Source organism: Saimiri boliviensis, chromosome 12 (assembly GCF_048565385.1).
Source record: "Saimiri boliviensis isolate mSaiBol1 chromosome 12, mSaiBol1.pri, whole genome shotgun sequence".
NCBI lineage: Eukaryota > Metazoa > Chordata > Mammalia > Primates > Cebidae > Saimiri > Saimiri boliviensis.
In genome coordinates this window covers 98,998,479-99,026,476 of record NC_133460.1, presented here as the reverse complement: position 1 = coordinate 99,026,476, position 27,998 = coordinate 98,998,479, and the positions used below count along the sequence as shown (strand labels likewise).

The following is a 27,998-nucleotide window of genomic DNA, read 5'->3' as shown; positions in this document are numbered from 1 at the left end:
TGCGATCTTGGCTCACTGCAACCTCTGCCTCCTGGGTTCAAGCAATTCTCCTGCTTCAGCCTCCCAAGTAGCTGGGATTACAGGCATGCACCATCACGCCTGGCTAATTTTGTATTTTTAGTAGAGGCGGGGTTTCTCCATGTTGGTCAGACTGGTCTCAGATTCCTGACCTCAGCTGATCCGCCCACCTCGGCCTCCCAAAGTGCTGGGATTACAGGCGTGAGCCACTGTGCCCTGTCCTAAAATTGACCATTTTAAAGTGAATGTTTCAGTGGCCTTTAGTGCATTCACCTCAAATGTGCTTTTGTACAACTGTAACCTCTGTCTGGTTCCAAAACATTTTCATCACCCCAAAAGAAAATTCCTGTACCCATTAGGGAGTTGCTCCCCTCTCCCAGCTTTCTCCCAGTCCCTAGAAACTACCAATCTGCTTTCTGTCTCTATAGATTTACCTTTTACCTATTCTGGATATTTTTTACGTGAATGGAGTTATACACTATATAGGCTTTTGTGTCTGGCTTCTTTATGTAGTACATACATATATATATATTTTTTTTTCTTTTTTTTGAGACAGAGCCTTGCTCTGTTGCCCATGGTAGAGTGCAGTGGCATGACCTCTACTCATTGCAATCTCTGGGTTCAAGCGATTCTCCTGCCTCAGCCTCCCAAGTAGCTGGGACTACAGGTGTACGCCACGACGCCTGGCTAATTTTTTTGCATTTTTAGTAGAGACGGGGTTTTGCCATGTTGGCCAGGCTGCTCTCAAACTCCTGACCTCAGGTGATCCACCCACCTCGGCCTCCCAAAGTGCTGGGATTACAGGCTTGAGCCACTAAACCCAGCCTAGTGTAATCTTTTTTAAAGGTTGATCCAGTTCATACCATTTATCAGGGCAGTTGTGTTGCTCAGCGACAGGGATACATGGATAAATGCATCACTAGGTGATGCCATCATCCTACGAACCTCATAGCGTGTACTTACATAAACCTAGATGGTATAGCTTACTACACACGGGAGCCATGTGGCATAGTCTACTACTCCTAGGCTACAAACCTGTATAGCATATGACTATACTGAATACTGTAGGCAGCTGTAACACAGTACGTGTTTATGTGTCTAAACATATCTGAACATAGAAAAGGTAATGTATTATGCTTCATGTTATGGAGGCTACAGTGTCACTAGGCGACAGGAATTTTTCAGCTCCGTTGCAATCTTATGGGACCACTGTCATGTATGCAGTCTGTCATTGACCCAAACATCATTATGTGGTGCATGACTGTACTTCATTTCTTTTATGGCTGAATAATGTTACATTGTATAGCTATATCACATTTTGTTTATCCATTCATCTGTTAATGGGCATTTAGGTCATTTCCATCTTTGGCTATTATGAATAGTTCTGCAGTGAACATTCATGTATGAATGTTTGTCTGAGTACTTGGTTTTAATCCTTTTGGGCCTTGGTACATTTTAAGGGGAATGATCCCAAATCTTGAAAGCAGTGGTGGCCAATTTTCTTAACCTCTTCCAGAAATTACTGGGCTGGTGTCCACTAGTGTTCATGTCATGGCAGGCTACAGCATGGGCACCATTGAATGGCGCTGGGTGACGGCAGGTAGCAGAGTTCATCCGGGTGCCTTTCTTCCTCTCGTTTGCTTTCTCTTCCACCCTTAGATCCTTCCCCTTTTCTACTGCTTTGCTTTTGCTGGCTGTAATTTGATCAGACAACCATACGGTCATTGCTTAGCGTGCGGGTAGAAATTTACCCCAGATTTTCCAAACTCTCCCAAAAAAAAGAGTATCCAGTGCTGAAAACACAGGCTTCAAGCTTCAGCCATGTTTGTTCTGTCTTCCTGCAAAAAGATATAAAACGACTGACCTTTGTGGCTCAGGGATCATGTAATGTTTGTAAGGCATGTCTGGATTATATTTTGTAAGCAGAAGGGAGAACTGCCCCAAGCCCACTGAGAAGCACTGGCAGAGCCATGTGCTCAGTGAGTGGTCACTTGCCCTGCCCTGACGAAGACCCCAGGGTGAGGACACCCTGTCCGCTACAGTCATGGTGAGAACTTTTCACCCATGACGGTTGGAAGTCAGTATGTTTTTTATTTTTTTTTTTGAGACGAGTTCTTGCTATGTTGTTCAAGCTGGTTTCAAATTCCTGGGCTCAAGCAATCCTCCCACCTCAGCCTCCAGAGTAGCTGGGATGATAGGCATGTGCCACCACGCCTGACTGGAAATCAGGATCTTCAAGGTTGCCATGTGACCATCGCCTTTTCTGAGAGCATCCCATGACTGGGTGGTGCTTGGCTTTGCTGTGATAGTTTCCCATTTTCCTCTTGCTTTGCAAATGGCATTTTCAGGTGAAAGAGAACTCTACCTTTGATTTCAGGTCAGTCCCTATGATGTCCCTATGATGTTTACGTCATCAAAAATAATGTGAGCAACTGCATGGGACCAGTGGAGGAGGGACTGGAAAGCAGTGATGTTCTGGGCCTGTCCTCCATCAGCTGGGCTTTTGAAATTGTTAGCTGGTCATTTTGAAGTTAAGAATATACTTATTAGGATGATGGTTTATTCTATACACATAGCCCCTCCTTTTAGTTTTAGTTCTGAAAACATGCACGTATACAGACACAACACACACACACACACACACACACACACACGCACACACACACACACGTTCTCCCTGACAGGACCTGAAACGTTACAAATGGAGCAGGTGACAAATCGGTCTTAATGTTTTATGCTAATATTTTTATTTCCCATAAAAGAATCTCTGTTGCCAGGCGCGGTGGCTCACGCCTGTAATCCCAGCACTTTGGGAGGCCGAGGCGGGTGGATCACGAGGTCAAGAGATCGAGACCATCCTGGTCAACAAGGTGAAACCCCGTCTCTACTAAGAAATACAAAAAATTAGCTGGGCATGGTTGTGCGTGCCTGTAATCCCAGCTACTCAGGAGGCTGAGACAGGAGAATTGCCTGAACCCAGGAGGCGGAGGTTGCAGTGAGCCGAGATGGCGCCATTGCACTCCAGCCTGGGTAACAAGAGCGAAACTCCATCTCAAAAAAAAAAAAAAAAAAAAAAAACAGCAACAAAAAAGAATCTCTGTTACATTCCCAAGAAATACAGGTTTGTTACTATTTCTATGTATTGTTCAGAGAAATGGAAGAGTGTCTTTTTAAGAGATTCTTATGCAAGGCAGTAGACACTGTCTTTAAGCAGATATTAAATTTCTCAGTTCCTAGCCAGTTTTCAGCAGCCTTTCAAAGTATATGTTCTGCTTGATAAATGTATACTCTCAAGTAGCTGGTGTACTTGCTGTGTAGAAGGCACCCCCTGCATTCTTCACCTTGTTCCAAGCAGGCCCTGAGAAATTCAGCCCTCATGGGCTCATCAGATCAGTCATTGAGTCCAGCCTGCAGTGGCAAGTGTAGGGGCCATTCAGAGTTATCCTGCAAATGTCACTAGTGGCGGTTCTTGGACTCTTAATTCTAATGCTTCTGGGAATGGGGTCTGAGTTGCTATTAAGTCCACAGCAGACTATCTTCTATTTCTTTGGTGCTCACCATCATACATAGCAGCATTAGCCATGGGATTCCTGTTTAATAAATTGTTAAACAGGAATAATAATAAATTGTTAGTTAATCCAGAGGAAAGGAAAACAACCTGACTCCTTTTAGTTTCCTGTTCGCGTCCTGGCTATGGATATGGGTGGTAGGGGAACAGCCTAGGCCCTGCTCCTTGCTGCAGAGAAAGTCAATGACTTAGACAACAATTATTGCCAAGGAAGAAGGCTTTAATCGGGTGCTTCAGCGAAGGCGATGGGAGATCAGTCTGAAATCCATCTCTCTGACTGTCTAAAATTAGATGTTTATATAGCACAGAAGAAATGTAACAATGTATAATAAAACAGAAACTAAGGAGGGGTAAGGAAGCATGATGTATGAGGGGTCTGGCATCTCATTGTCTGGATGGGTGATCTAGTGAGTTTCAGTTCTTCAATTTTTTTTTTCTTTTTTTTTAGAATCCTAAGGGTCCTTTTCTGAGAAAGAAACTCAGATAAAACAATTATTTTGGGTTTTGATACATTTTAAGGGGAGTTTGCTAAGAACTTTCCTAACTATCCAGTTTTAAGATCAGGAGGGCCAATTTCTATGTTTATTCAAAAAAAAAAAAAAACCTCCCTATGGAAATATTGGGTCAGTTTCAAGTCCATAGCACTCCTAACATTCTGTGGGACTGGTTTATAAATAAGAATAAGAAATTCAAAATGTGCAATGGCCTCTCTTTATGAAAACTATGACCAAAGTAAGTAAAACTCTAAGTATATATGATATATACTTAACACAAAGGAAAGAGAGGATTTATTGCCAAATACTAGGTTGTAGAGGATTTAGAAAATGGCTGCTGCCTGGCCCGGCTTCTGCTTTCCTGATAAAGTCTGACCTCTCTTGCTGTTATGGCCCACTCTGTTGCTAAAACTTGTTTGTTGTGCAGTAATTGTTCCAAAGACAACAACCACCTACACTTAAAATAGCACTTCGGAGGCTTGCCCTGGCTTTCATTGTGTCCAGCATGACCATTAAGACAGCAAAGTGAGCAACTGACCTACAGGGCTACGGGTGATTATGCAAGGTCTAATTCAAGGTTACATGCTCAGGTACCACATAAACCTTTCAAAATCATTGAGTCATTTTTCATAGATATGAGATGTAAAATATGTATAGGATTGAGACCCCCTTTTCCACAGAGTGGGAAGACATTGCACCCACATGAATGTTCTAACTCCCCCACCCAGTATGTGTCTTCCAACCTTGTATTGCTTTTCTGGCTAATGGCAGCATAGAATTTCAGAAGCTAAAAGTAGTTTTTAAAAATAATCCTTGAAAAGTGCTTAACCTAACAAATTTGTGGTTTCACATTCTATTTTGTACTCTCTCCTTTCTTGTGTTGACCTCTTAGCCATAGTGTTTGCCATGACATGCTAAAAAAGAAAATTGTGGACTCATTTCAGTGACTTGCTTTAAATAAAAAACATGGACTGTGGCCAGTCAATATTTGTCAACTCCTAGGTGTCTGATTTGGGACCTGGCAAAAAAGCCTGGATGAAGATGAAGGTCAGCATTCAACAATATCCACTCACTAGACCAGTATTCTTATCACTACTAATGATGGGGCCTTTTTGGTCAAGTGGGGGTTTTCAAGTGCCTAAATCATTTCTGCCTTAAAGATGTTAAAGTCAAAACTGTTGCCCAACTCTTACAAAAAAATAACGTAAGAAAAGTCTGGCTTTTTAATCCATGTGTTGCAAACTAATGAGCCTAGGAAGGCTAGGCTAGTAACACAGTTGTATATGGCCAGTTCAAGCATGAAGAGCAGGTGCCAACTGACAACTTATGGAGCGATGGAAACCCTTGCAGACTGGAACTATCTGTCCAGTATAAAGTGAGCAGTCACCACGTGTCTCTAAACAGTTATTCCCATTATGGATTCCACGTGTCAGGGGCTGGGCCAACATGCTGAAGGCTTGTGTTGAAGGCAGCTTGTTAGCAGAATCTGATCCACGTTCAGGTCACCTGTCTCCTGTGCCCCTTCCTTCTCTCTCTTTTGGATAGAATGAGTATTCTCTACCACCACCATTTTATTATACAAGATTGGGAAATCTGTGTTCTCAGGGAACAACTGAGTGACAAGATAAGATGACATTAAATTCAGGACCTTAACTTACCCAAACCCTAGAACTTAAATTGGTTATCTTTTTTTTCTTAGAGCTCCTTAGCTTGAGTACTGGCCAGAGATAAAGTACTCTAGTTAACAGTCTATTAAAAGGATATTTTATAAGGTCTCCAAAGTCTTATTTCATTTTCTATTAATAACAACCTAAATCTGAAATGATTTTGTTTCTATTTATTTTTCATCCACGTGTATAGCCACAAATTTAATTTGTACCTTTGTTATGACAAATACTATTTCTTTCTTTCTTTTTTTTTTATGAATCTTGTAAAAAAGGATCCCAAGGAAAGCTTGAATTTTCTTGAACATATCTAGGCAACAGTTTCAGTACTGAAAATGAAACAGTTTCAGTTTCAAACTGAAAACAGTTTCAGTACTGTATAGTAAAGGAAGGGCATGCTCTGAAGTGTCTTAAAATCCCTGTGGACATTTAAAAAGTCTCTGTTATCTCAGTGTCTCAGTAAGCATCGATTAGATGCATAAAGTTTCTCCCCAGTCTTTTTTATGTAATGATTTACATTCAGTTCACAGTAGTTCTCTATATAGTCTTTACCTTTGAAGGAACACCATACTCTTGTTCTGTAGTGTCTGTTTTTGCCCGTTGACAATGAAGGAGGCAGTAACCAAAGAAACAAACACATGATGGGAGGTTTTAAAGTCAGAGCAGTCCTGTAAGCATCAAAGCTTGGGTTCAAGTGCATTTGAGAAAAGATTTGTGCTCTGTGTTTAATTAGGCAGGCAAAGCCTTAGTTTCCCACGTGTATAATGAAGCATTTGCATCTGATGGTCTGTAAAGTCCCCTTGGCTCTAGATGTTCTGGGGTTTGTAAAATGCAGACCCAAAATCTTTATCCTCCCAGGTTAGTGGGAGCCCTAGGGTAAACTGAGGTAACAGACATGCAAAATTCAGAACACATGATGTTAGTTTCATTATGATGATTGTGAAACTAATGAGAATCTAAAATGCCTTTCCCAGAAGCTGATGATGGGCCATTTAAAATTTTTTTAAAGAGAAGCAGAAATGTAAGCTATATTAGCTTATTGCAGGTATCAAGACAGTAGAGACATCAAGTGTTTACATGTGTGTGCCTGAAATTCAGCTAGGTAATTACACATATTACGTAGCCTGGGAAAGTAGGTATTGCTAATCTACCCATTTTGCAGTTGAAAAAACTGAAGCCCAGAAGTTGCCTAGTTTGCCCAGGGTCCCTCCATTCAGTGTCAGAGCTGGAATTTGACTTCAGTGCTCTTCAGCTCCAAAATCCTTAACTGCTATGAGTTGCCCAATTAGTATTTAGAATAGGCCCAAGACACACGGGAAATAAAACAATGAAGACTTATTTTTCCCTATTGCTACTTTTATTATCCTGTATCACAGCTCCCTTTTCCACCTTAATGATATCTTTTAGAGGCAGGGTCTCACTCTGTCACCCAGGCTGGAGTGCAATGCTGTGATTATAGCTCACTGCAGCCTTGAGCTCCTGAATTCAAGCAATCCCCCCACCTCAGCCTCCAAAGTAGCTAGGACTTGCAGTCCTAGCAATGCTGCACCTGGCTGTTTTATTTCTTTTGTAGAGATGGGGTCTCATTATGTTGCCTAGACTGGTCCTGACCTCCTGGCCTCAAGCAATGATCCTCCTTCCTTGGCTTCTCAAAATGTTAAGATTTAAGGTGTGAGCCACTGCCCAATCTGATGATAACTTAGATCATGTATCTTTCTTGTGACTTTCAGCTCTTCAAAGTCCAGTCCAGTTAAAAATTATCTTCCCACATCCATTTCGGAGCTTCACGCTTTCCTAGGTCAGGCCCAACCCCGATTGGAGACCTGCAGTGAGGCTTGTCTTTCTTATCTCCTTTCTGTCCTTTGGGGATCCTTTGGGGTCTTGGACAGGGGTTTGGGGGATTAGAAGTTGAGAGGACAAGGTGTTAAAACTGCATTATCGTGCTTCTTTCTGCTAACACTGGCTGGAGATTTATAGTGGGATGAGGGGTAAATTTTGAGTTCTTGGACAGAAGTGCATTTCTGGTTAATCTCTTGCAACCTACCCTTCCCCATTTCCCAGAATCAGGCTCTGCTTCCTCATGGTCTCCTCATAGCTTGTTACTAGTGAAGTGCCCCCTACTCAGGGGGCACCTTTTGCACATGGGCTTATCAAGATGCCTGGGTGTGGGCACCATCCATGGAACATTCACACACCTCCAGTGAGCTGAACAGTGGACGGTCACACCGAGTCACTTCTCCTTCACCTGCCATCAAGAGTGGCTCGAGCCAGCTTCCTGCCTTCCCTGTTAAGTAGGCTCCAGACTTTATGTCAATGAATGCTTTCAAGCTCCAGGATACATCAAATGCTTCTCTTAGATACCACGGCAGTGCTAGGGCCTGAGCTTCCCCACTCAGTAAACATCTAGGTAGAAAGTGGGAGGCTGTTCCTCCTCCTAACAAGATCCTCTAATCCTTGCAGCAGAGCAGAGGGGAACACCACTCTCTTGCTGTGTGGACAGCTCCCTGCTGACCTCAGCTCTGTTTTCCAATGCCTGATTTCAGAGTTGGGTGGGCCGCAGGGTTGATAGTCATCAAGTAGATTCTACCATCTTCTGAAAAGTCCTGCAAGGATCTTCCTAGCACCCTTCTTTGGAAGATGGAATATTCCCCATCATTCTCAGCTCTGAGGTTTTAGCCAAAAGTTCCAAGATACTAGGAAGAGTCCCAATCTGTATTCTGGAATCTTTGATCCTGGCTAGGTAGTTGTTCTGAATGGCAGTTACTACCTTTATAAATGACTGCACATTCGAAGCATGCAGGCCTGGGAAGGTAGGGATGGCTGGGAATTTAGCTACCACGTGGTTCTCTCTTTTTATAGCTAGCTCCACATCCTCAGCCTTCTTTTCCAGAGAGGCATCTTCACAGAGTAAGACATCTTTGGGGCCCTTATTCATCTCAAATGGGAAATTCCAGGAAGGCAGAAATAGTTCTCAAGAAGAGCATAGGTTTCCTGGCTGAGAGGAGCTTCAGTGCTGCCCAGGAGATGACTTCTCTCTTAGCTTGGGAGCACCCATCTTCGTTCTGAAAGCCATATGTCCCTTTCTTCAACTTAAATACTTTTGCAGCCCAGGTGTCCATAGCCCTATGCTAAAAACATACACAAATAAATAAATAAAAATGCTAAATATATTAAGAGAGACAAGATCCCTATTGTTAAGGATATTAATTGCCTTTGAACAAAATGATACCAATTTGGAAGCAGGTGTGTACATGGATGTTAATTTAACCTGGAGGTCGGGAGCAGTGGCTCATGCCTGTAATCCCAGCACTTTGGGAGACCAAGGCGGGTGGATCATGAGGTCAAGAGATCGAGACCATGGTGAAACCCTGTCTCTACTAAAAAATGTACAAAAATTAGCTTGGCGTGATGGCGCACGCCTGTGATCCCAGCTCCTTGGGAGTCTGAGGCAGGAGAATTGCTTGAACCCGGGAGGTGGAGGTTGCAGTGAGCCGAGATCACACCACTGCACTCCAGCCTGGTACCTGGCAACAGAGCAAGACTCTGTCTCAAACAAAAACAAAAACAAAAACAAAAACAAAACAAAACAAAAAAACAATTTAACCTGGACATGACTAGCCAAATCTCTGCTTTTTTCTGGCTTTTGATGCCAAGAGTGAAGGGCTCAGGGTCAAGTGTTTAAGGTCAGGCATTTGCTCTTACTTTTTTCCACATTAGGTCATTGTTTTTCCTGAGTAGGACACTGGTGAGTTGCACGTGGGTTTTATTTCCTCGATGCTGCTCCATATTCACCTATTTCTGACATTGGCAATAATTTCAGTGCCAATCACTAGCTTTCTATATTTGTCGGCAGCTGCTTCAGTGATGTGGAAACAATTTTCTCAACAGCTGAAAAACATGAAGATAGCGAGTAGGACATTTTGTTCTTTATGAAAGAGCTTAGTTGGAGTGAGCGTGAAAGGAGGGAGCAATCCAGCACCAATCTGCTGTCTCTGCATCTTTTCCACTCTCTCCAGCACAATGTCAGGCTCGAGTGAAGACCATGGCTTCGTCCAGACAGGAGTGGGTAGTCTCTGTGAAATACACCAGAATACTTCAGGTCAGGATTCTGACGTGGGCTGGTATTCCCTTATCTAGGAAGTGCTCTTTGTTGATTTGCTTGATTTGTATCATAAGGTTTGGCAGAAAGGAGGCTTAACCCTAGCCTTTACTTCCAGCCCAACCTTACCAGCTGGTTGGCTTTAAGCATTCAGTGAATATTTTTCTATAAAACATGTAGAGTGGCTGTTCCCCATGAGGCACCTGCAGGGCACGGAGGATCTGAGTGGCATAGACACCATCTGTGAAGTCAGGGGGCTTCCAGTCTGCACTCTGACTAGAACGATTGTGGAGACTAAATGGTACCATGTTTACAAAGCCTTCACATGGTACCTGATTCTAGAAAGCCCTCAGTGCAGAATGATCATAGTGGTGAGGCAGAAAAATAGGATCTAGAGACTGGGAGCCTAAGGGGAACCCGCGGCTAACTTCTTTGAATTAAACCAAAGGAAAACTTCTGCCTCTACTTAGTCATGGGCCAATCCTTCACTTCAGCCTCTGATTGGTTGCAGGTCAAGGTTTCACTTCAGCCTCTGATTGGCCATGGGCCAGTCCTTCGTTTGTGTAGGGTATAACTCCACTTCAGCCTCTGACTGGCCATGGGCCAGTCCTTCATTTGTTTCTGGTGTGACTCTACTTCAGCCTCTGATTGGCTGCAGGCCAAGCCCTCAAGACTTTCTGTCCCCTAACAGTGATCCTTATTATGTTCAAGTTGTGTCTGCTTCTTTCATAGCTGTGGGATGTCTGGGCACTGAGGTGCTTGTAAAAAACCCAAGATCTAACTCTGCCCCTAACCAAGGAAAAAGGGAGCCTATTGAGTGGCTCACGTGTACCAAGTGTTGTATTATGCAAAACATTTTACAGTGCATGACTTCTTTTCTCCCATATAGCAGCCTAGGCAATGGCTGCTGTCAGCATTTTACAGTTGAAGAAACGAGGGTTCAGAGAGAGTAACTTGGCCGTCTTCCTGGCACCAAAGCCCCTGCTGCTCCTACCTTCCCCACACCATTCACCTCCCTGGACCTCACTATTGGTGCAGCAGGGAGACTGCAAACAACTCTGTCAACCTCCCTGAGGCCATCCATTGTCATTTGTAGAATTGAAAAGCATCTCTCAAAGTTGGTTTTCTTCCTTAAAAATCCTGTTAAACAGCATCTTCCTTCTTATTTAAATCTTTGCCGCCACCTAGTGGGAATTATGTAATTAGAAGATGAAAAATTTCAATTCGACTTTGATTTTTTAAAAAACTGACCATTTCATCTTGGCATGGTGGTTTACGCCTGTAATCCCAGCACTCTGGGAGCCCGAGGCGGATGGATCACGAGGTCAGGAGTTCGAGACCAGCCTGATCAACATGGTGAAATCCCGTCTCTACTAAAAATACAAAAATTAGGTGGTGTGGTGGCGTGTGCCTGTAATCCCAGTTATTCAGGAGGCTGAAGCAGAATTGCTTGAACCCAGGAGGGGAGGTTGCAGTGAGCTGAGATTATGCCACTGCATTCCAGCCTGGGCAACAGAGCAAAACATACACACTCTGTCTCAAAACATACACGCACACACACACACACACACACACACACACAGACCCCAAAAAACAAAACAAAACAAAACAAAACCTGCCTATTTCATCCTAGAAAAGGCAAAACTATGTAGACAGTGAGGGGATTAGAGGTTTCCAGAGGTTAGGAGGAGGGAGAGGTGAATGGGAGGGGTTTTTGGGGCAGTGACAATACTCTGATGCTTCATTGCAGCATCTTTGTCCAAACTCAATGTCCAACATCAAAATTGAACCCTAATGTAAACTGTGGACTCTGGGTTATCATCATATGTCAGTGCTGGTTCATCAGCGGTAACAACTGTTCCACTCTGGCCCCAGAGGTTGCTAATGGGAGAGGCTGTGCACAGGTAGGGACTGCGGTTGTATTGGAAATCTCTTTACCTTCTGCTCAATTTTGCTGTGAACTTACACGTGCTCTAAAAACAGTCTTTTTTTTTAAGTCAATTTTCTTACATCCATACTACGCTCCTAACCTTTAAAATTTATTTTTTTAGACACATATCATGGCCTTCCATTTTTATTTTTATAGTAAACTACCAGAACTTTTATAAAAATTTTGGTTAGATGTTGGAATTCATATAAGCCCCAGCTCTTAAAAAATGCTTAATATTTTGTGACCATCTAATATACACTCATATGTGTATGACCGTTTAATACACACTCATATATGTATTAGATAATAGGCTATACATTAAGAAATTCTAATTTGCAATATTCATAATTTACATTTTTAAGTTTTATAAATATTCGAATAATTTACATTATCCTGGTTTAAAAATTCAAACAACACAGAGGATGTGAAGTTAAAAAGTAAAGTCCTCCTCCAGAGAGGGAAGTTTCTTAAGAATTTTTAATGTTTTCCCCCAGAAATGTTCTATTCTGGGACTAGGACACACATACCCTTTTCTTTACTACTTTTTTATGAATGAGCTTATGCTATGCTTACTGTTCTATGGCCTGCTTTTTTTACTTGATCTATTTTGAACATCTTTTCATGCCACAGCACAAATCTACCTCATTCTTTTGAATAGCACATAGTATTCCATTACCGACTAGACTATAATTTATTTAACTGACCCTTCACTGATGTCCATATAGCCTATTTCCAGTTTTTGTTATTAGAGAAATCCTGGACCAGATGCGTGCACATACATTCTTTTCCAAATATATTTGTACAATAAAATCTTAGACATAAAATAATTACTGGATCTCAAGGTTATGTGAATACCCACTGACCAAGAACACCAGAAATACACGGTCATAAAAAAAATAAATAAAATAAAATAATTTTTAAAAAGCAGGTCAAGTTTATTTAACTACCTGCAGCAAATGGGAAGCCAGAGGAACCATGAGCCCACTCTGGGTGTGGTTTGGAGTCTTCACAGCATTTGGGCTTGTGCTGGGTAGTTTTAGCGAGGACTCAAAGGGGCAGAAGCAGTTCTACATGAAGTGTTGTCAAGAAGCAGGAGCAGGTCAGTGACTAGGTCTCAAGTTTTTCTGGAGGTGAGAGCATTGAAGTTGGGCTACAAGCATCACCGGGAAAGCAGCAGCAGTCACGGATGTGGTCAGAAGAGGGGGTCGTTACATCACTTTATGTACCAAGTGGCCTCGTCTCTGTGTTGGTCCAAACCTGGCCACGAAGTGGCCTTGCCAGGACACAGCTTTATTCTGTGTGTGTTCTGTGAGATCCGCTGGGAGCATCATGGCCAACCTGACAGCCATGCTTGCTTTCGTTCTCTCAGGTGCATTGATTTGCAATGTTTGTAGATGTTGAAGTTGCTTTCCAGAAAGGTTACACCAATTTACAGTCTTCTGGGTTCTTTTAAATACTCAACTTCCCTAACAGAATGAAGCAGTCAATAATCAGGTTAATTATGGCCATTGTAATAATAGCAAATGTTTCTAGTCACTTCCAATGTGCCATCTACCGCTAAATCTATTAAATGCACTGAATCCTCATCAGAGGCCTGAGATCAGGTGCTGATAACATCTCCACTTCCCTAAGAAGAAACCCAGGCTTCGAAAGGGTGTAACTTGCCTTGATCACATAGCTAGCCCACAAGGAGTTAGCTGGGGTTCAGGGCTGGGATGCCTCATTCCCGGCCCACACTCTTTACCATGAAGAAATAATTTCTCCTTTATCATCTTCCCAGGAGGCTGCCTAGGAGAATTGAAAGCTAAGGAATTAAGAGCCATTTAATTGATGATCACAAACCTTTGAAAGGCTGGTTTGGGTTGATAAAGAAGTAGAGAGTCCCATTTACAAAAGTGAGATTTACGGGCAGCCTTCCAGGAGTAATCACGTATATAGTGTTAGGCGAGGCATCAGCATAAAGCGCTGAGTTGTTCACGGTGCCCTCAATTAATAAATGCCTATGAGCACTTTCTTAAAATCAGAACCACGACTCTATAATTAAATATTCTCTGGACCATCCATAGCTCAGATGGTACGTAAAAAAACTCAAGAAAGCAAATAGGTGAAGGACACCCATCCCCTTAGATCCACGGAGGTTCACGAAGCTTCCGTGCCACGTGAGGATGCAGCCTGCGAGACTTCACCGAGAAAGATGTGCAGGGAAAGAAAGTGACCTGAGATGGTACTTGAGTAAATGCTGATTGAGTGTGCGATGGGCACACAGCAGGGTTGAATTGGGCTGCCTGCTTGGATTTAGCAAAGGAAATGTGTAGTAACCACTGGTGGCTGCTCTTTTTCAGATTGTGCTGGCTGCGGAAGAGATATCAAGAATGGGCAGGCACTGCTGGCGCTGGATAAGCAGTGGCACCTGGGGTGCTTTAAATGCAAGTGCTGCGGGAAGGTCCTCACCGGGGAGTACATCAGCAAGTAAGGCTGGGCACGGGCACGGGTTCCTTTCAGTGGGCACCGAGTGTTGTGGTTTTTCCACAGGTCCTGGTCTCAGGGGCCCCACACCACCAAAGGTGCTGAAATTATTCACCTCCTGCCATCAGAATGAACTTGTTGCTATAAAACTTTTAAGAAGAATTTCATTCTTCTGTTTTGGCTATAATTTGGCTACTGTAAACCTATGTTAATCATTGATTGCCTAATGTAACAATGAATGAAGCTGACAGAGTTACACTGTATGTTGTAACCAATTAAGCATTTAATAATTTCCCTTTTGCTATTCATTCTCCTATGAGGAACTAGGAAGCCTTTGTCCGCCTTCCAGGGCTGGAGTACATTTATAGATGCCCCCTAAAAGCGCACAAAGCCTAGGCTGTGGGCCCTGTAGGACTGTGCATAAAACAGCCTGCCAGGAAATGGGTTCATGTTCAATAGTAGTGGATAATAGCTACACTTAAGGAAGTGAGGTTTTTTTTTTTTTTTTTTTTTTTTTTTAATGTAGCCTGGCAATTAGGGGAAATTTTCCACTGTATACTTTTTTATGCCTTAAAAAAATTTCCTGCCGGGTGCAGTGGCTCACGCCTGTAATCTCAACACTTGGGAGGCCAAGGTGGGAGGATTGCTTGAGCTCAGGAGTTTGAGACCAGCCTGAGCAACACAGCGAAACCGTCTCTAGTAATATAAATAAATAAATAAGCAAGCCAGGCATGGTGGCACATGCTTGTAGTCCCAGCTACTTGGGAGTCTGAAGTGGGAGGATCACTTGAGCATAGGAGATCGAGGCTGCAGTGAACTATTATTGTACCACTGCACTCCAGCCAGGAAAACTGAGTGAGACCCTGTCTCAAAAAATAAATTCATTCCTTTATTCATTCATTTCCCCAACCACATGAAATCACCTATTCAAAAATATTAATGAATGTAGATTAAAAATATAGTAAAACAAACAAAAGTTAGTTTTACTTTTGTGTCCCACCTCCTAGAAATCTAATTCTACAGACCCAGGGTAAGGCTGAAACACCTACATTGAAAGGGCAAGAAGGCCGGGTGCAGTGGCTCATGCCTGGAATCCCAGAACTTTGGGAGGCTGAGATGGGCAGATCACCTGAGGCTGAGAGTTTGTGACCAGCCTGGCCAATATGGTGAAACCCCATCTCTACTAAAAATGCAAAAATTAGCTGGCTGTGATGATGGGCACCTGTAATTCCAGCTAGTTGGGAGACTAAGGCAGGAGAATCGCTTGAATCCTGGAGGTAGAGGTTGCAGGGAGCTGAGATTGCACCACTGCACTCCAGCCTGGGAGCGACAGAGCAAGACTCTGTCTCAAAAAAAGAAAGGGCAAGAAGCTCTTCAGGTGACCGTGATGGACAAACAAAGTAAGAAGAAAGGTGCGTGGCTTCTAAGGGAATATTGTAAGCTGGACAGGAGCAGGTAACTTGGCTGTGTAGAGTGGCACTCTGTAGCTCTTCCATGCAATCACACACAGGGCATAATATTTTTCCTGTGCTCCGAGGTGAATAGAGGAGGTTGCCTGAGCAGGAGGAGAAGGCCCTGGGCCCGGGAGACCTCCTGAGAGTTGAGGAGGTGGTGTTGGGAGGCTGTTCGGAGGCTGTGGTCTGGCATGTGGGCCCCTTGTGGCTGGATGAATGCTGAGCCCACATCTGACACGCTCAGTGTTCTTTTTTCTTTTTCTTTTTTTTTTTTTTTGAGTTAGGGTCTTGTGCTGTCACCTGGCTGGGGTGCAATGGTGCGATCTCAGCTCACTGCAACCTCCACCTCCTGGATTCAAGTGATTCTGCTGCCTTAGCCTCCTGAGTAGCTGGGATTACAGGTGCCCACCACCACACATAGCTAATTTTTGTATTTTCGTTTTTTTTTAGTAGAAACAGGGTTTCCTCACATTGGCCAGACTAGTTGCGAACTCCTGACCTCAGCTGATCTGCCCAATTCAGCCTCACAAAGTGCTAGGACTACAGGTGTGACCTACCATTCTCAGCCTTTGTGTCATATTAATAAATATACGTATTATATATATTAATGATATTTTCTAGCTTTGCCTTTATTGTGGTTTTAATGAAATTGTCTCTAGTGTTTTGCCTTTGGGTGTGATATTGCCTATTGATTTGCCAGTATCTTCTTCAGGTTAATTAATACTATTCTTTCTCTGGTTTATTAATTATTTTTATGTGGGCTCAATGGGCTCAGTGCTCCTCCATGCCCAGGGTGCCCGTGGAGTAAAAATGATGCCAGGCTTTCTGATAGTTAGCTCTGAGACAGTAAAAAATTGGCAAGGATTATCATGGAATGGCAACATGGCCGTTCACACTGTGGCCGTTCCTTCTGTGTGGCCCCCAGAGCTGCAGAGTGCTCTCTGGATCGTTCCAGTTGTGGTTTTGATCATGTCTGACCAGGTCTGACTGGATTGCCAGACATGTGAACATGGGGCTGGGGAGAAATATGTCCTGCCCTTCTGTGGAAAGGCCTTGGAGAAATGTGGTTTTGGTGTCTTCTCCAGCCCCCTGGAGCCAAACATGTTTTTGCCTTGCAGGGACGGTGCCCCGTACTGTGAAAAGGACTACCAGGGACTCTTTGGGGTGAAATGTGAGGCGTGTCACCAGTTTATCACAGGGAAAGTCCTAGAGGTAAGTGGCTAACCAGCTCCCTCACAGCCACCGCCACCTTCCTCAACAGCCCTCAGAAACACCCAGCAGGGGCCCCTTTTCCACCTCCTCCATCTTTTTTTCACCTGTGAGGAAAGAAAGCAGTCGCAGGTGAATGTCTTAGAGAATTAAGGTGCTGTGGTCTCCTCAAAGGCTCATGTGGAAATTAGAACGATGGAGAATTTGCAGAGGAAAAAAGAATGAGAAAGGTTCTGGTGGGAATTATGTAGGAGAGGCTATATGAGACCATTTTTGCTTTTAGAGGCTGGGAAAGAGGGAGTGAAGTCGTGTGTGTGTGTGTGTGTGTGTGTGTGTACATCTGTGTGTGTGTGCATATGTGTATGTGTGTGTGCATATGTGTATGTGTGTGCGTGCATATGTGTATGTGTGTGCGTGCATATGTGTATGTGTGTGTGTGCATATGTGTGTGTGTGTGCATATGTGTATGTGTGTGCATGCATGTGTGTGTGTGCGTGCATATGTGTGTGTGTGTGTGCATATGTGTGTGTGTGCATATGTGTGTGTGCGTGCATATGTGTATGTGTGTGCGTGCATATGTGTATGTGTGTGTGTGCGTATGTGCATGTGTGTGTGCATATGTGTATGTGTGTGCGTGCATATGTGTATGTGTGTGTGTGCATATGTGTATGTGTGCCTCTCCAGGAGTGTGCAGACCAGGGTAGCAGAGGCTCAGAATGGCAGCTAAGAAAGGAAGGGTGGGGGAAAGGTAGAGGCGTTGGCTTCCCATACTTCAAAAACCACATCCTGTGTGACCCAGTGTACCCAGTGGCCGGGGCTGAGCTGAAGCCTGTCAAGTTCAGGTATAACCGCCTCCAGCTGGGGAGGTTTCTTCCTGCTTTCTTCACAGCTGCCCCACAGGCTTCTGCCTCTGGGCTGAGCCAGTTTTTCTGGGGCAAGACACAGAATTCTGGGGCCAGAGTTCAAAAGGAGTTGCTACCCTACTTCTCCCAGGTCTGTGGGGTGTCAGCCAGGTCCAAGGGAAAAGTAAGACTGCCTCATCCATGGTCCACCTGTCAGGGTGGAGAGTGTGTCCCCAGTAGAGGTGGCTCAGGAAGCTGTACGACTAGGGGGATGGCCACAGGTTCTGCAGCTTGTCACCTTGCTTAGTCAGGTACTAGGCTGCTGAATCCATGGAGTCATGTTCCAACTTTCCAGCAGGGCATGTTTCAGAGATACAGACACACATCTGAGTCTGCCCTGTCCCCCACTGCCCCCCGACCATGGTGTTTCTGGACTGTGCTGTCTCTTCCATGGGGTTTCACAGCCTCCTAAAGCCCACCGCAAGCCCTTTCCATGAAGCACAGAAGGGCCTGCATTGGCTCTGTGCTGGGACCTGGGTGGCCGACTGCATTTGGGAGAGAAGGATGTGATTGTGGTCAAATGCAGTTGCCTCTTACCCTGAGTGTTGGAAATAGATGCTTGATGCCACAAAGAAAAATGAGCATAGAGACAGAGGATCTTTTAGCAATGCAATTTTTACTCCCTGGACTGCAGGAAGGGTACTCTAACTAGCCATCTTGCCACAAGAGTACAACAAACAAAGGAAAGCCGACATTTATTCCTTAACGCATTTGGAGCTGTCCTTACTGCTGTGTCTGATCTCCATTGGTTGGAGCCAGACCTCACAATTTAAACTAAAACCCGATTGGCTAATAACTTAAAACTTTTCTAAACAGGTAAAAGCAGTGGAGAGCTGGGACATGCCTGTGAGCACGTCCAGCACAGAGACCTTGGTTAAAGTACAAGGACAGAGAATGTACTATTTGCCTGTAAGCATGGGATGTCTAACACCAACATAGGATAGGACTTAACAAAGAGTTATCAGCACACTTATGATTTATTCTTTAAACAAGAAAAGAAACTTTAAAGAGGAACTTTTGCACTTCCCACACTGAGGAAGAGGGTTCTAGGAAGAGGACCCCTGCAGAGACTCAGAGGTGAGAACAAGCACAGCACACACAAGAAACGTCAGTTGGGCAGGCGCACGGATGTGACAGACGATGCTGGAGAAGTGGGCAGGGTCCCAAGAGTCACATTCGGGAGTTCGGGTGTTACCTTAAAAGTGCTGGGAAGCCATTGAACCACTTGTAGCTGGAGTGTCAGATGAGTCGATCAGATTGTTGTGTGAAGAACGTAGGAGAGTGCTCAAATCTATTACACACGTGTTCACAGCAGCACTATTCATGTCAGCCAAAAGGTAGAAACAACCCAGTGTCCATCAGCAGGTGAATGCATAACAACTCGTGTTGTAGCCGTCCAGTGGAGTATTATCCAGCCTGGAAGCAATGCTGCCTACCACAGGATGGCCTTTAAAACACTTGAAGTAAAGAAATCAGCCACAAAAGGCCTCATATTGTAAGATGCCATTTCTATAAAATATCTAGAATAGGTACATCCACATAGATAGAAAGCAGATTGGTAGTTGGCAAGGGCTGGGGGAAGGGACTTAACTGCTTTACAGATACAGGATTTCCTTTTGGGCTGAAGAAGATATTTTGGAATTAGAGGAGGTGGTTGCACAGCATTGTGAATGAATGTACTGAGTGCCACTGAATTGCTCACTTTAAAGTGGTTCGTTTTACAGTACGTGCATTTCAGCTCAGAGGTTTTTTAAGTGGCTGGGAAGGGAGTTGGGGTGGAGACAGGGAGGCCAGCTAGGAGGCTACTGCAGAACTCTGGGCACAGAACGGTGGTGGTACTGGCTGGAGTGGAGCCTAAGAAATGGGGCCCCCACCCTCCGCACACACAGGAAGGGTGGAAAGAGTTCTCTCACAGCCTTTGCAATAAAGCTTTAATTAGTGACCCAAGGACACTTCAAACCAGTGTCTTGGCTCAGGGAGAAAGCAGCACATCCCTAGGAAGGCTGTTGGAGAGGACGGATGGACGGGACCCACCTGAAGGGATTTTGGAGTCTGAGCCGTCGGATCACCGTGCCCGGAGTGCCATGCAGTCGGTGCCTCCCCGCCGGGCTCTGAGTCCATCCGCTATCCCTTCCCAGAGAGTTATTCTCACAAGTGCCCTGAATGGGGCCCCCCCGACGGCATTTCCCTTGGGGTTTCTGAGTTTGATCTCCTGTGGAAGACTGAAATAAACCTGTTGAGTTGGGAGCAACTGGCAAATTTCCTTCTCCTTTTTCTTTTTCTTCTTCCTTTTCTTTCATCTTCCTTCCTTCCTTCTTTCCTTCCTTTTTTCCTCCCTACCTTCCTCTTTCTCCCTCTTTTTCTCTCATTCTTTTTCTTTTTTCTTTTCTTTTCTTCTCTGTCTCTCTCCCTCTCTCCCTCCCTCTCTTCCTCCCTCCCTCCCTACCACCTTCCCACCCTTCTTCCCTCCCTCCCACCCTCCCTCCCTTCCTTCCTTTCTCGCTTTCTCACTTTTTCTTGGTTTGGCTCTGTTGGCCAGGCCAGAGTGCAGTGGTACAATCATAGCTCACTGCAACTTTGAACTCCTGGACTCAAGTGATCCTCCTGCCACAGCCTCCTGAGTAGCTGGGACTGCAGGGGCATGCCACCATACCCATCTAATTTTATTTGATTTTTTTATAAAGATGGGGGTCTCACTCTGTTGGCCAGGCTGGTCTCTAACTCCTGGCCTCAGGAAATCCTCCTGCCTCAGCCTCCCAAAGTGCTGAGATTACAGGCATGAGCAACCAAGCCTGGCCCTTATAAAAAAATCAATGGAGCAATAGAATGATTTCCAAGATGTCCAGCTATACAAAAGAGGCAAAAACATACTGAACATGGTCCCCACATTTGTGACAGTCATGTTTGCAGTCTCCTTGGTCCACACGTGGCGCTGTGTTCCCCCAAAACATAACATGTTGGGGAGGGAAAAGGGCTGTGTGTGTGTGTGTGTGTGTGTGTGTGTGTGTGTGTGTGTACTGATTGCCTTCAGATTTAGCTCAACAGCTGCAGGAAGGAAAATCTAAAATAAAGCTAGATCCAAGACCATGCCGTTAGAAAGAAACATCTGCTTACTCTGTTTTCTCCTTCAAGGCCTGAGTCATTCGGCTTTCACTGTGGCTGCAGAGGCCTCTTCCCAAAGTGGCTTCAGGTTTCTGTGGAGGCTTAAGACTTGGAGACTTTCCATGAGGGGCTTTCAGAGTTGAGACGTCTGGGAGTAGTTTGCATCATGTTCAGCCTCAGATTCAGAATCCACCCAGCAGACGTAGTCCTCAGATGGGTGTGTGAGCTAGAAAAATGTCCTGCAGGGTTATCACCCTGACGTGTGACAGCCTGTGAGTCGGTTTGGCTTGGTTACCAACACAAAGCTGGACGGTCTCCACACGCTCCACCCTCGGCCTCTCATGCTTGGGTCTTGGTGGTGGTGGTGAAATATTATGCTGGTGGATTTGTTGTAAATAGTGTGAACCTTGGATTTTTGTGGTTTTTTAATATTTATTTTATCCACAGATGAATTTATTTTATCCCTTTACAAATGTATTAGTTTTCTGTGTCAGCTGTAATGGCGGTGGCTTAAAACAACAATGTATTCTCTCTCAATACAAACAGAAATGTCTTCTCTCTCAGTTCTTGAGGTTAGACATCTGAAAGCAAGGTGCGGGCAGGGTCATGCCGTCTCTCAGACTCTAGGGAAGGGTCTTTCCTCACCTCTCCCAGCTCCTGATGGCTCTGGGTGTTCCTTGGCTTCTGGCAGCCTCCCGCCAATCTCTGGCTTTGTCTTCACATGGCTGCCTTCTCTGCGTTGTCTCTCTTTCTCTCTCTGTCAGAGTTCCCTCTGCCTCTTTCCTGTAAGGGCACTTTTCATTGCATTCGGGACCACCCAGATAATCCAAGACGATCTCTCCATCTCAAGATCCTTAGCTCAATCACATCTACAAAGACCCTTCTCCCAAATAAGCTAGCATTCACAGGTTCCAGGGATTTGATATGGAGTCTCTTTTGGTGATGATCAGGTCACCATTCAGCCTGCTCTGGTAAGCCTGGGAAATCATGCAAATATCATCCTAGTTAGGTCTGCAGACTTGGTGTGCTTTTAATACACTCACTGATCCCTAAGAGGACCCTAAGGCCTCTCTAGCTGTGGTGTCACCAGAGATGCCACCAGACACTTGAGGCACTTTTGAGAAAGAGAAAGGTAACTGGACAATGGTGGAGAAGAGATGCTCCAGGTCTGGCCGTGTCCCTAATTCCTGAGTGATTTGGGGCAGGTCGTTCAGCTTCTTGGATCTGTCTTAATTTCCCAGGTACAGGGGCTGGTGTGTGACCTCCAGAGCTCCAGCATCCCTTGAGTTCTCCCTGCCTCTGTCATTCCTTAGTCCTTGTAAGCCCTGAAAATCACATCAGCTTGAAGGGGTGGGGAGGAGACCTGAGCACCAGCAGCTCAGTGAAAAGGCTCTGGTGGCAGCCAATCGGAATCTGAACTCACCAGCTGGGGGCCCTTGGGCAAGGCTTGCTACTTCTTTGAGCCTCAGTTTTCCTTTCTTTAAGTACAAGAATTGAAAATATACATGTAATTCCAAGACTTGGGCTGCTAGACCTCTTGAAGGCCCTTTGGTTCTAAGGATCTGAGTTCTAGAATTCTCATGTCTTGGCTCCAAGGGGTCAGAGCCAATGGTTCTTTTTTTCTGGAGATATTTTCTGGAAACCGGCACATAGCACTCAGCATAGAGCCCATGCTCAAATTGTAGCTTGATTTCTCATCATTTGCTTTCAGTTTTGTTTTTGACAGCAAGATTCTCTTTTTAGGGAGATCTTGCTATAAATGGCACATCTTCAAATGCTTCTGCTGATGAACCTTTAAATTTAGGAAAGTGCTGAGGATATTTACAACCTGCCTCCTAATTAAGAAGTGCAAGGGCAAATTAGTGTGAGATACTCAAAGTTTGCTCTCTCCATCTTTTCTCTGAACTCTAAAGCAGCCTCCCTTCCCCTTCCTTCTCCCCTCTTCCTCCCTCCTCCCCTGCCCCCACCTCCTTTCTGCAAACAGCCTAATGGTAACAGGAAGCTGCAAGAGACTTCAGACTTAGTTCATTAATGTCATGGGGGAGTGGGGCATCTCTTTGGAATGAATTTCCTTCCATCTTTGGTAGCTAGCCCTGGGAGAGCTCTCACTCTAGCAGACATTCTTTCCAGGGTATAGGTTGTTACCTGTTAGTCTTGTAAAGAAAAGAAACAGCAACAAAATGGTTGTTAGTATTAACAGCAACAGCTAGTTTCAAAATGAAGGCAGCTCATGGTGGATGCAATCAAGTAAGGACTCCAAAATTTATAAGGGGGTTTAGTGTCGTATCTCCAACCCTGTTTTTAAGTAAGACAGCAAATAAGTTTCTTGGTCTCTCTTTACAGAGGTATAACCGTCTCTAGGCACATAGCTAAAAGTAAATTGTTTTTGATGGTGCTTTCTTTTTTTTTTTTTTTCTTGAGATGAAGTCTTTCCCTGGTGCCCAGGCTGGAGTGCAATGGCATGTTCTCTGTTCACTGCAACCTCTACCTCCTGGGTTAAAATGAGTCTCCTACCTCAGGCTCTTGAGTAGCTGGGATTACAGGCACCCGCTACCATGTACAGGTAATTTTTGTATTTTTATTAGAGACAGGGTTTCACCATGTTGGCCAGGCTGGTTTCGAACTCCTGACCTCATGATCTGTCTGCCTCAGCCTCCCAAAGTGCTGGGATTACAGGGCCACCGCATCAGGCCCTATATACCTCTTTGGATTGGATAGAGGTTGAATCTGTATTCTTGACAAGTGTGTGAAAAAAGAAAGAAAGAAAGAAAAGAAAACAAAGCAAACGTCAAACTGAAAACAAGTCTGGAGGGTAAAGGGCTTGTCCCGTGTGTTCTTCCCCGAGTCTTGGGCTGTTTTATCAGCAGACTGAGGGTGGGCTTGGCTTTCTCTTGGCCTCTCAAGCTGTCTTGTGCAATTCCTATGCCCCCAGGGGCTGCCTGTGTGCACCGAGCACTGCACTCAGGACAAAGACTCCCAGCCCTGGTCCCACACTGCACAGTGGTTCTTCCCTGAGCAGGCACCTACCAGGCTGCACAGGAGCGTTCTTTTGTGCTCTTGCCTGAAAGGAAAATTGTCTTCCCTGCATTCTGACCACAGAGTGGGAGGGAGGGGCTCTGAGTCCTAGGATTTCCTTTTCCTCACATCACCACACCCATAAATCTACTGGCCTGGGCTCATCTGGTCTTTCCGGGAGGGCTGGTGGTGCCTGTCTTTGTGTGGTGTGGTATTTACTGTGCTGCCTGCGCTCTCCGGGAACGTGCAGTGGTGTCTGTGACAGCCTGTACACCCACCACGTAAGAAAGGGAGCCTCAGATAGAGCTGGGAGAAGTCCTCTCGACCTGGAAATGCCTGTCCATTCAGCCCTATGAGGCGACCCTGCCCTGTCTTTATCTGTTAACTTGGAAGGGGTGGACGGCAGGCCAGGAGTTAGACTCGCTTTTAGACGGCTCCTGCTGAGTTCCTGGAGTGAAGGAAATGGAATCACAACGGGATTCAGACAAATTCTTTTCCTTGACTCTCAGAGGAATTCAAAACTGGTGGCCTTGTTTTGTTTTGCTTTTGGACTGATTAAAAGAACTGCTTTTCCACAAAGCCAAGGGACAAATGTTTATGATGTTTCTGAGGCTAATTCACATTATCAAGTGGAGGCCCTTGTCCCCTTACTTCTTTTTGGCATAGGTATTTTATGTATGTTATGTTGCAGTAATCATAAGCAGTGAGTAGTAGGTCTTGTTCTGAGCTAAGCTATTCTCTAGTGAATGAAACATAGGTTATCCTATTATACCTGCATGGCATCTAATCTTTTTGTCACCACCAGAGATGTAATTCACAAAAGAGAAGCTGAAATGCCAATTCCCCTTTTCTTCTGTGTGTATCATACACATGCAAGGGAAGAGTAATAGCCCACGTCCATACTGACGGCTGATTGCATTCTTCTTGTTCTCACTGGGCTCAGAGGAATTCATGTTTTCATCCACTTAATTAATTGTAGACTCAAGTTTTTTGAGCATCATGGAAGGGAAAAAAATCAAGTTCTCTGAGTTTATTGGTTGAGATGGTCTCTGTCCCAGTGGACAGTGAGCCACCACCATATCCTGACTTTGTTTAATATTTTTAACATTTGCAAGTGATCTTGTAAATACTTAAATCTCACCACAGGCCTGCAAGCTGGTCAGCCAGTTACTAGTCAGCTTCATTTACAGATGAGGTTACTGAGTGCCTGAGACTCTAGATAATTGGTGTGACAAAAACATGATTAGAAAATAGATCGCTTAGGTTGGTGAATGGGTACAAACATGCAGTTAGGTAGAAGAAATAAGTTCAATCCTCAATAGCAGACTAGGGTGACTATAATTAACCAACAATATACTATCTATTTCAAAGTAGCTGGGAGACATCGAGATGATAAACACTGAAGGTGATAAATACTCCAGATACCCTGACTTGATCATTACACATTATGTGCATGTAAAAAATACTCATATTGGCCAGGCACAGTGACTCTTGCCTGTAATCCCGGCACTTTGAGAGGCTGAGGCTGGCAGATCACAAGGTCAAGAGATCGAGACCATCCTGGCCAACATGGTGAAACCCCATCTCCACTAAAAATACAAAAATTAGCTGGGCGTGGTAGTGCATGCCTGTAGTACCAGCTACTCAAGAAGCTGAGGCAGGAGAATCACGTGAACCCGGAAGGCAGAGGTTGCAGTGAGCTGAGATCATGCCACTGCACTCCAGCCTGGCAACAGACCAAGACTCTGTCTCAAAAAAAAAAAAGTATACACACACACACACACACACACCCCCCTGTATATATACTCATATGAATCTCATAAATATGTAAAATATTATGTATCGATAAAAGAAAAAATAAGGAAGTCTCCTTTAATTCTCAGAAGATAGGGACATACACACATGAGAGAGAGAGAGAGCAAGAGAGAGCGAGCATGCACTTCATTATCTACCTGACAAGAATCATTACAGAAAACAAACAATTTGCCTCTTGATGTAACTTGCTGAAGGACCAAAATTTACCATTCCTGGTGGATGGCAAAGGCCTGTCTCAGTGGCCCTTTTATACCTATTCTCAGGACAATAAATGTTTACTGATTGGTTGGTTTACTTTTTACCAGTGTACAAATGTCACTGAAAATCAGTGACTGCTCATAGAGTCTGTTGTTTCTGTGCCTCATCGTCTGGCCGTCTTGAATCAGCTGTAGCTTCCACCAGGCCATCTAGCTCTGCCTTTGGAGAATGTTGTGAATGGACGATGCTGTCTGGAGTTTGGAGTGTATTTTCTTCATGGAGCTCTAGTCTAGGACTCTGAAGAGCAATGGACAGTCAGAAAGGTCCTGTGAAACAGGGGCAATATAGAGACACTGGTCACTTTTTCTATTGTCAGACAATCACTTGACCAGCCACTGGAGAAATGGCTTCATTTTAAATATAAATTAAGCAAAAGGTGGTCTATCTAGAAAACAGAATATTACACAGTCATAAAAAGGAACGAATTTGTGATATATACTACAACATAAAGGAACCTCGAAAACATTATGCTAAGTGAAAGAAAACAGTCACAAAAGACCATCTATTGTCCAATTCCATTTGTATGTGATGTGAGAAATAGGCAAATCCACAGAGACAGGCAGTAAGTTAGAAAATGCCAGGGGCTGGGAGAAGGGGAAATAATGAGTGAATGTTAATGAGTACGGGGCTTCTTTTTGGAGTAATGACAATGTTCTAGAATTAGACAGTGGTGATGGCTGCACAGCTCAGTGAGTGTGGTCATCCCTCAGTATATGCAGGGGATTGGTTCCGGGACCACCATCCTCCTGCTAAATCTGTGCATACTTAAGTCCCAAAGTCTGTCCTGAGGAACTCACTTATACGAAAAGTCAACCCTCTGTGTACAGAGGTTTTGCATCTCTTGAATGCTGTATTTTCAAACCACGTTTGGTTAAAAGAAAGGGAACCATGTGGTTCAAACTCATGTCATTCAAGGATCAACCGTATACTGCAATTACTGAATAATATACTTTAAAAGGGTGATTTATATCTCAATTTCACATGCACACATCTACTTATCTAGCTATCTATGCAAGAATGAGCATTCAAGTCAATAAATGTCTTAATGCAAGATTCTGTGCTAGACTTGGTCAGGCGTGGTGGCTCATGCCTGTAATCCCAGTACTTTGGGAGGCTGAGGTAGGAGATTACCTGAGGTCAGGACTTTGAGACCAGCCTGGCCAATGTGGCGAAACCCTGTCTCTATTAAAAATATAAAAATTAGCCAGCCATGGTGGCACAAGTCTGTAATCTCAGCTACTTGGGAGGCTGAGGCAGGAGGAGTGTTTGAACCCAGGAGGCAGAGGCTGCAGTGAGCCAAGATCACACCGCTGTACTCCAGCCTGGGCAGCAGAGCGAGACAACATCTCAAAAAAAAAAAAAAATTCTGTGCTAGGCCCTTTCCCTCTCTGGGTGTCTAAACTTTTGTTCTCTTGTGTGGCAAGAGGTTGGCATTGCACAGGACATACCCTTGATTGTAGAGTGTAGCTTGGTGAATGTAAAACCTCTCCAATGCTGGAAAAGTTGACTCAAGTTGAAATCCAATGTATGGTTTGTGATGAGTTGGTTTTGCAACATTTTATTTGAGAAGCACAACCTGGTGCTAATATTTCATCCCCTTCACGGTCAACAGGTTGGGAATTGGCCTAGTAGCGCAGAGCACATTGACTGAATAAATGATTTGAGGAAAGTCTGTCTGATGCACCCAAAGCTGGCCACTTTCTCTTACTTTCATAACAGGAGGAAATGTGTCGCCAGGGTACCAGCAGACTGCCTTCCCATGCAGTAAAGATTTAAATTTATGGAAAAGTCACCCCATTTCCTGTCAGCACAAATGGAAGGGCTTTCTTATCTGGAAATAACAGTTTGAAAAGAATTTCCCTTTATCTTGAGTTAAAAGGACCTTTTGTTTTTTTCAGTGTTATTTAACTTCAGACAGTTTAGCTCATGGCTGAAACACATGAGCAGGGGAATGGCTGACCCAGCAGGTTAAGTGAGACCCTTCCAGGAAGTCTACCAGAATTA

At 44.3% G+C, this 27,998-nt stretch overlaps 1 protein-coding gene across 21 annotated transcripts in view; it reads left to right on the top strand.

The window, feature by feature from the left end:
• The window catches only part of ABLIM1 (actin binding LIM protein 1), a 403,495-nt gene that overhangs the window by 269,575 nt on the left and 105,922 nt on the right, over window positions 1-27,998 (top strand). For all 21 annotated transcript variants that reach the window (XM_003922182.4, XM_003922180.4, XM_039464994.2 and 18 more), the window contains 2 exons: window positions 14,116-14,242; window positions 16,812-16,905. In XM_003922182.4, coding sequence (XP_003922231.2) covers window positions 14,116-14,242; window positions 16,812-16,905 — 221 coding nt within the window. The remainder of the gene's footprint in view (window positions 1-14,115; window positions 14,243-16,811; window positions 16,906-27,998) is intronic.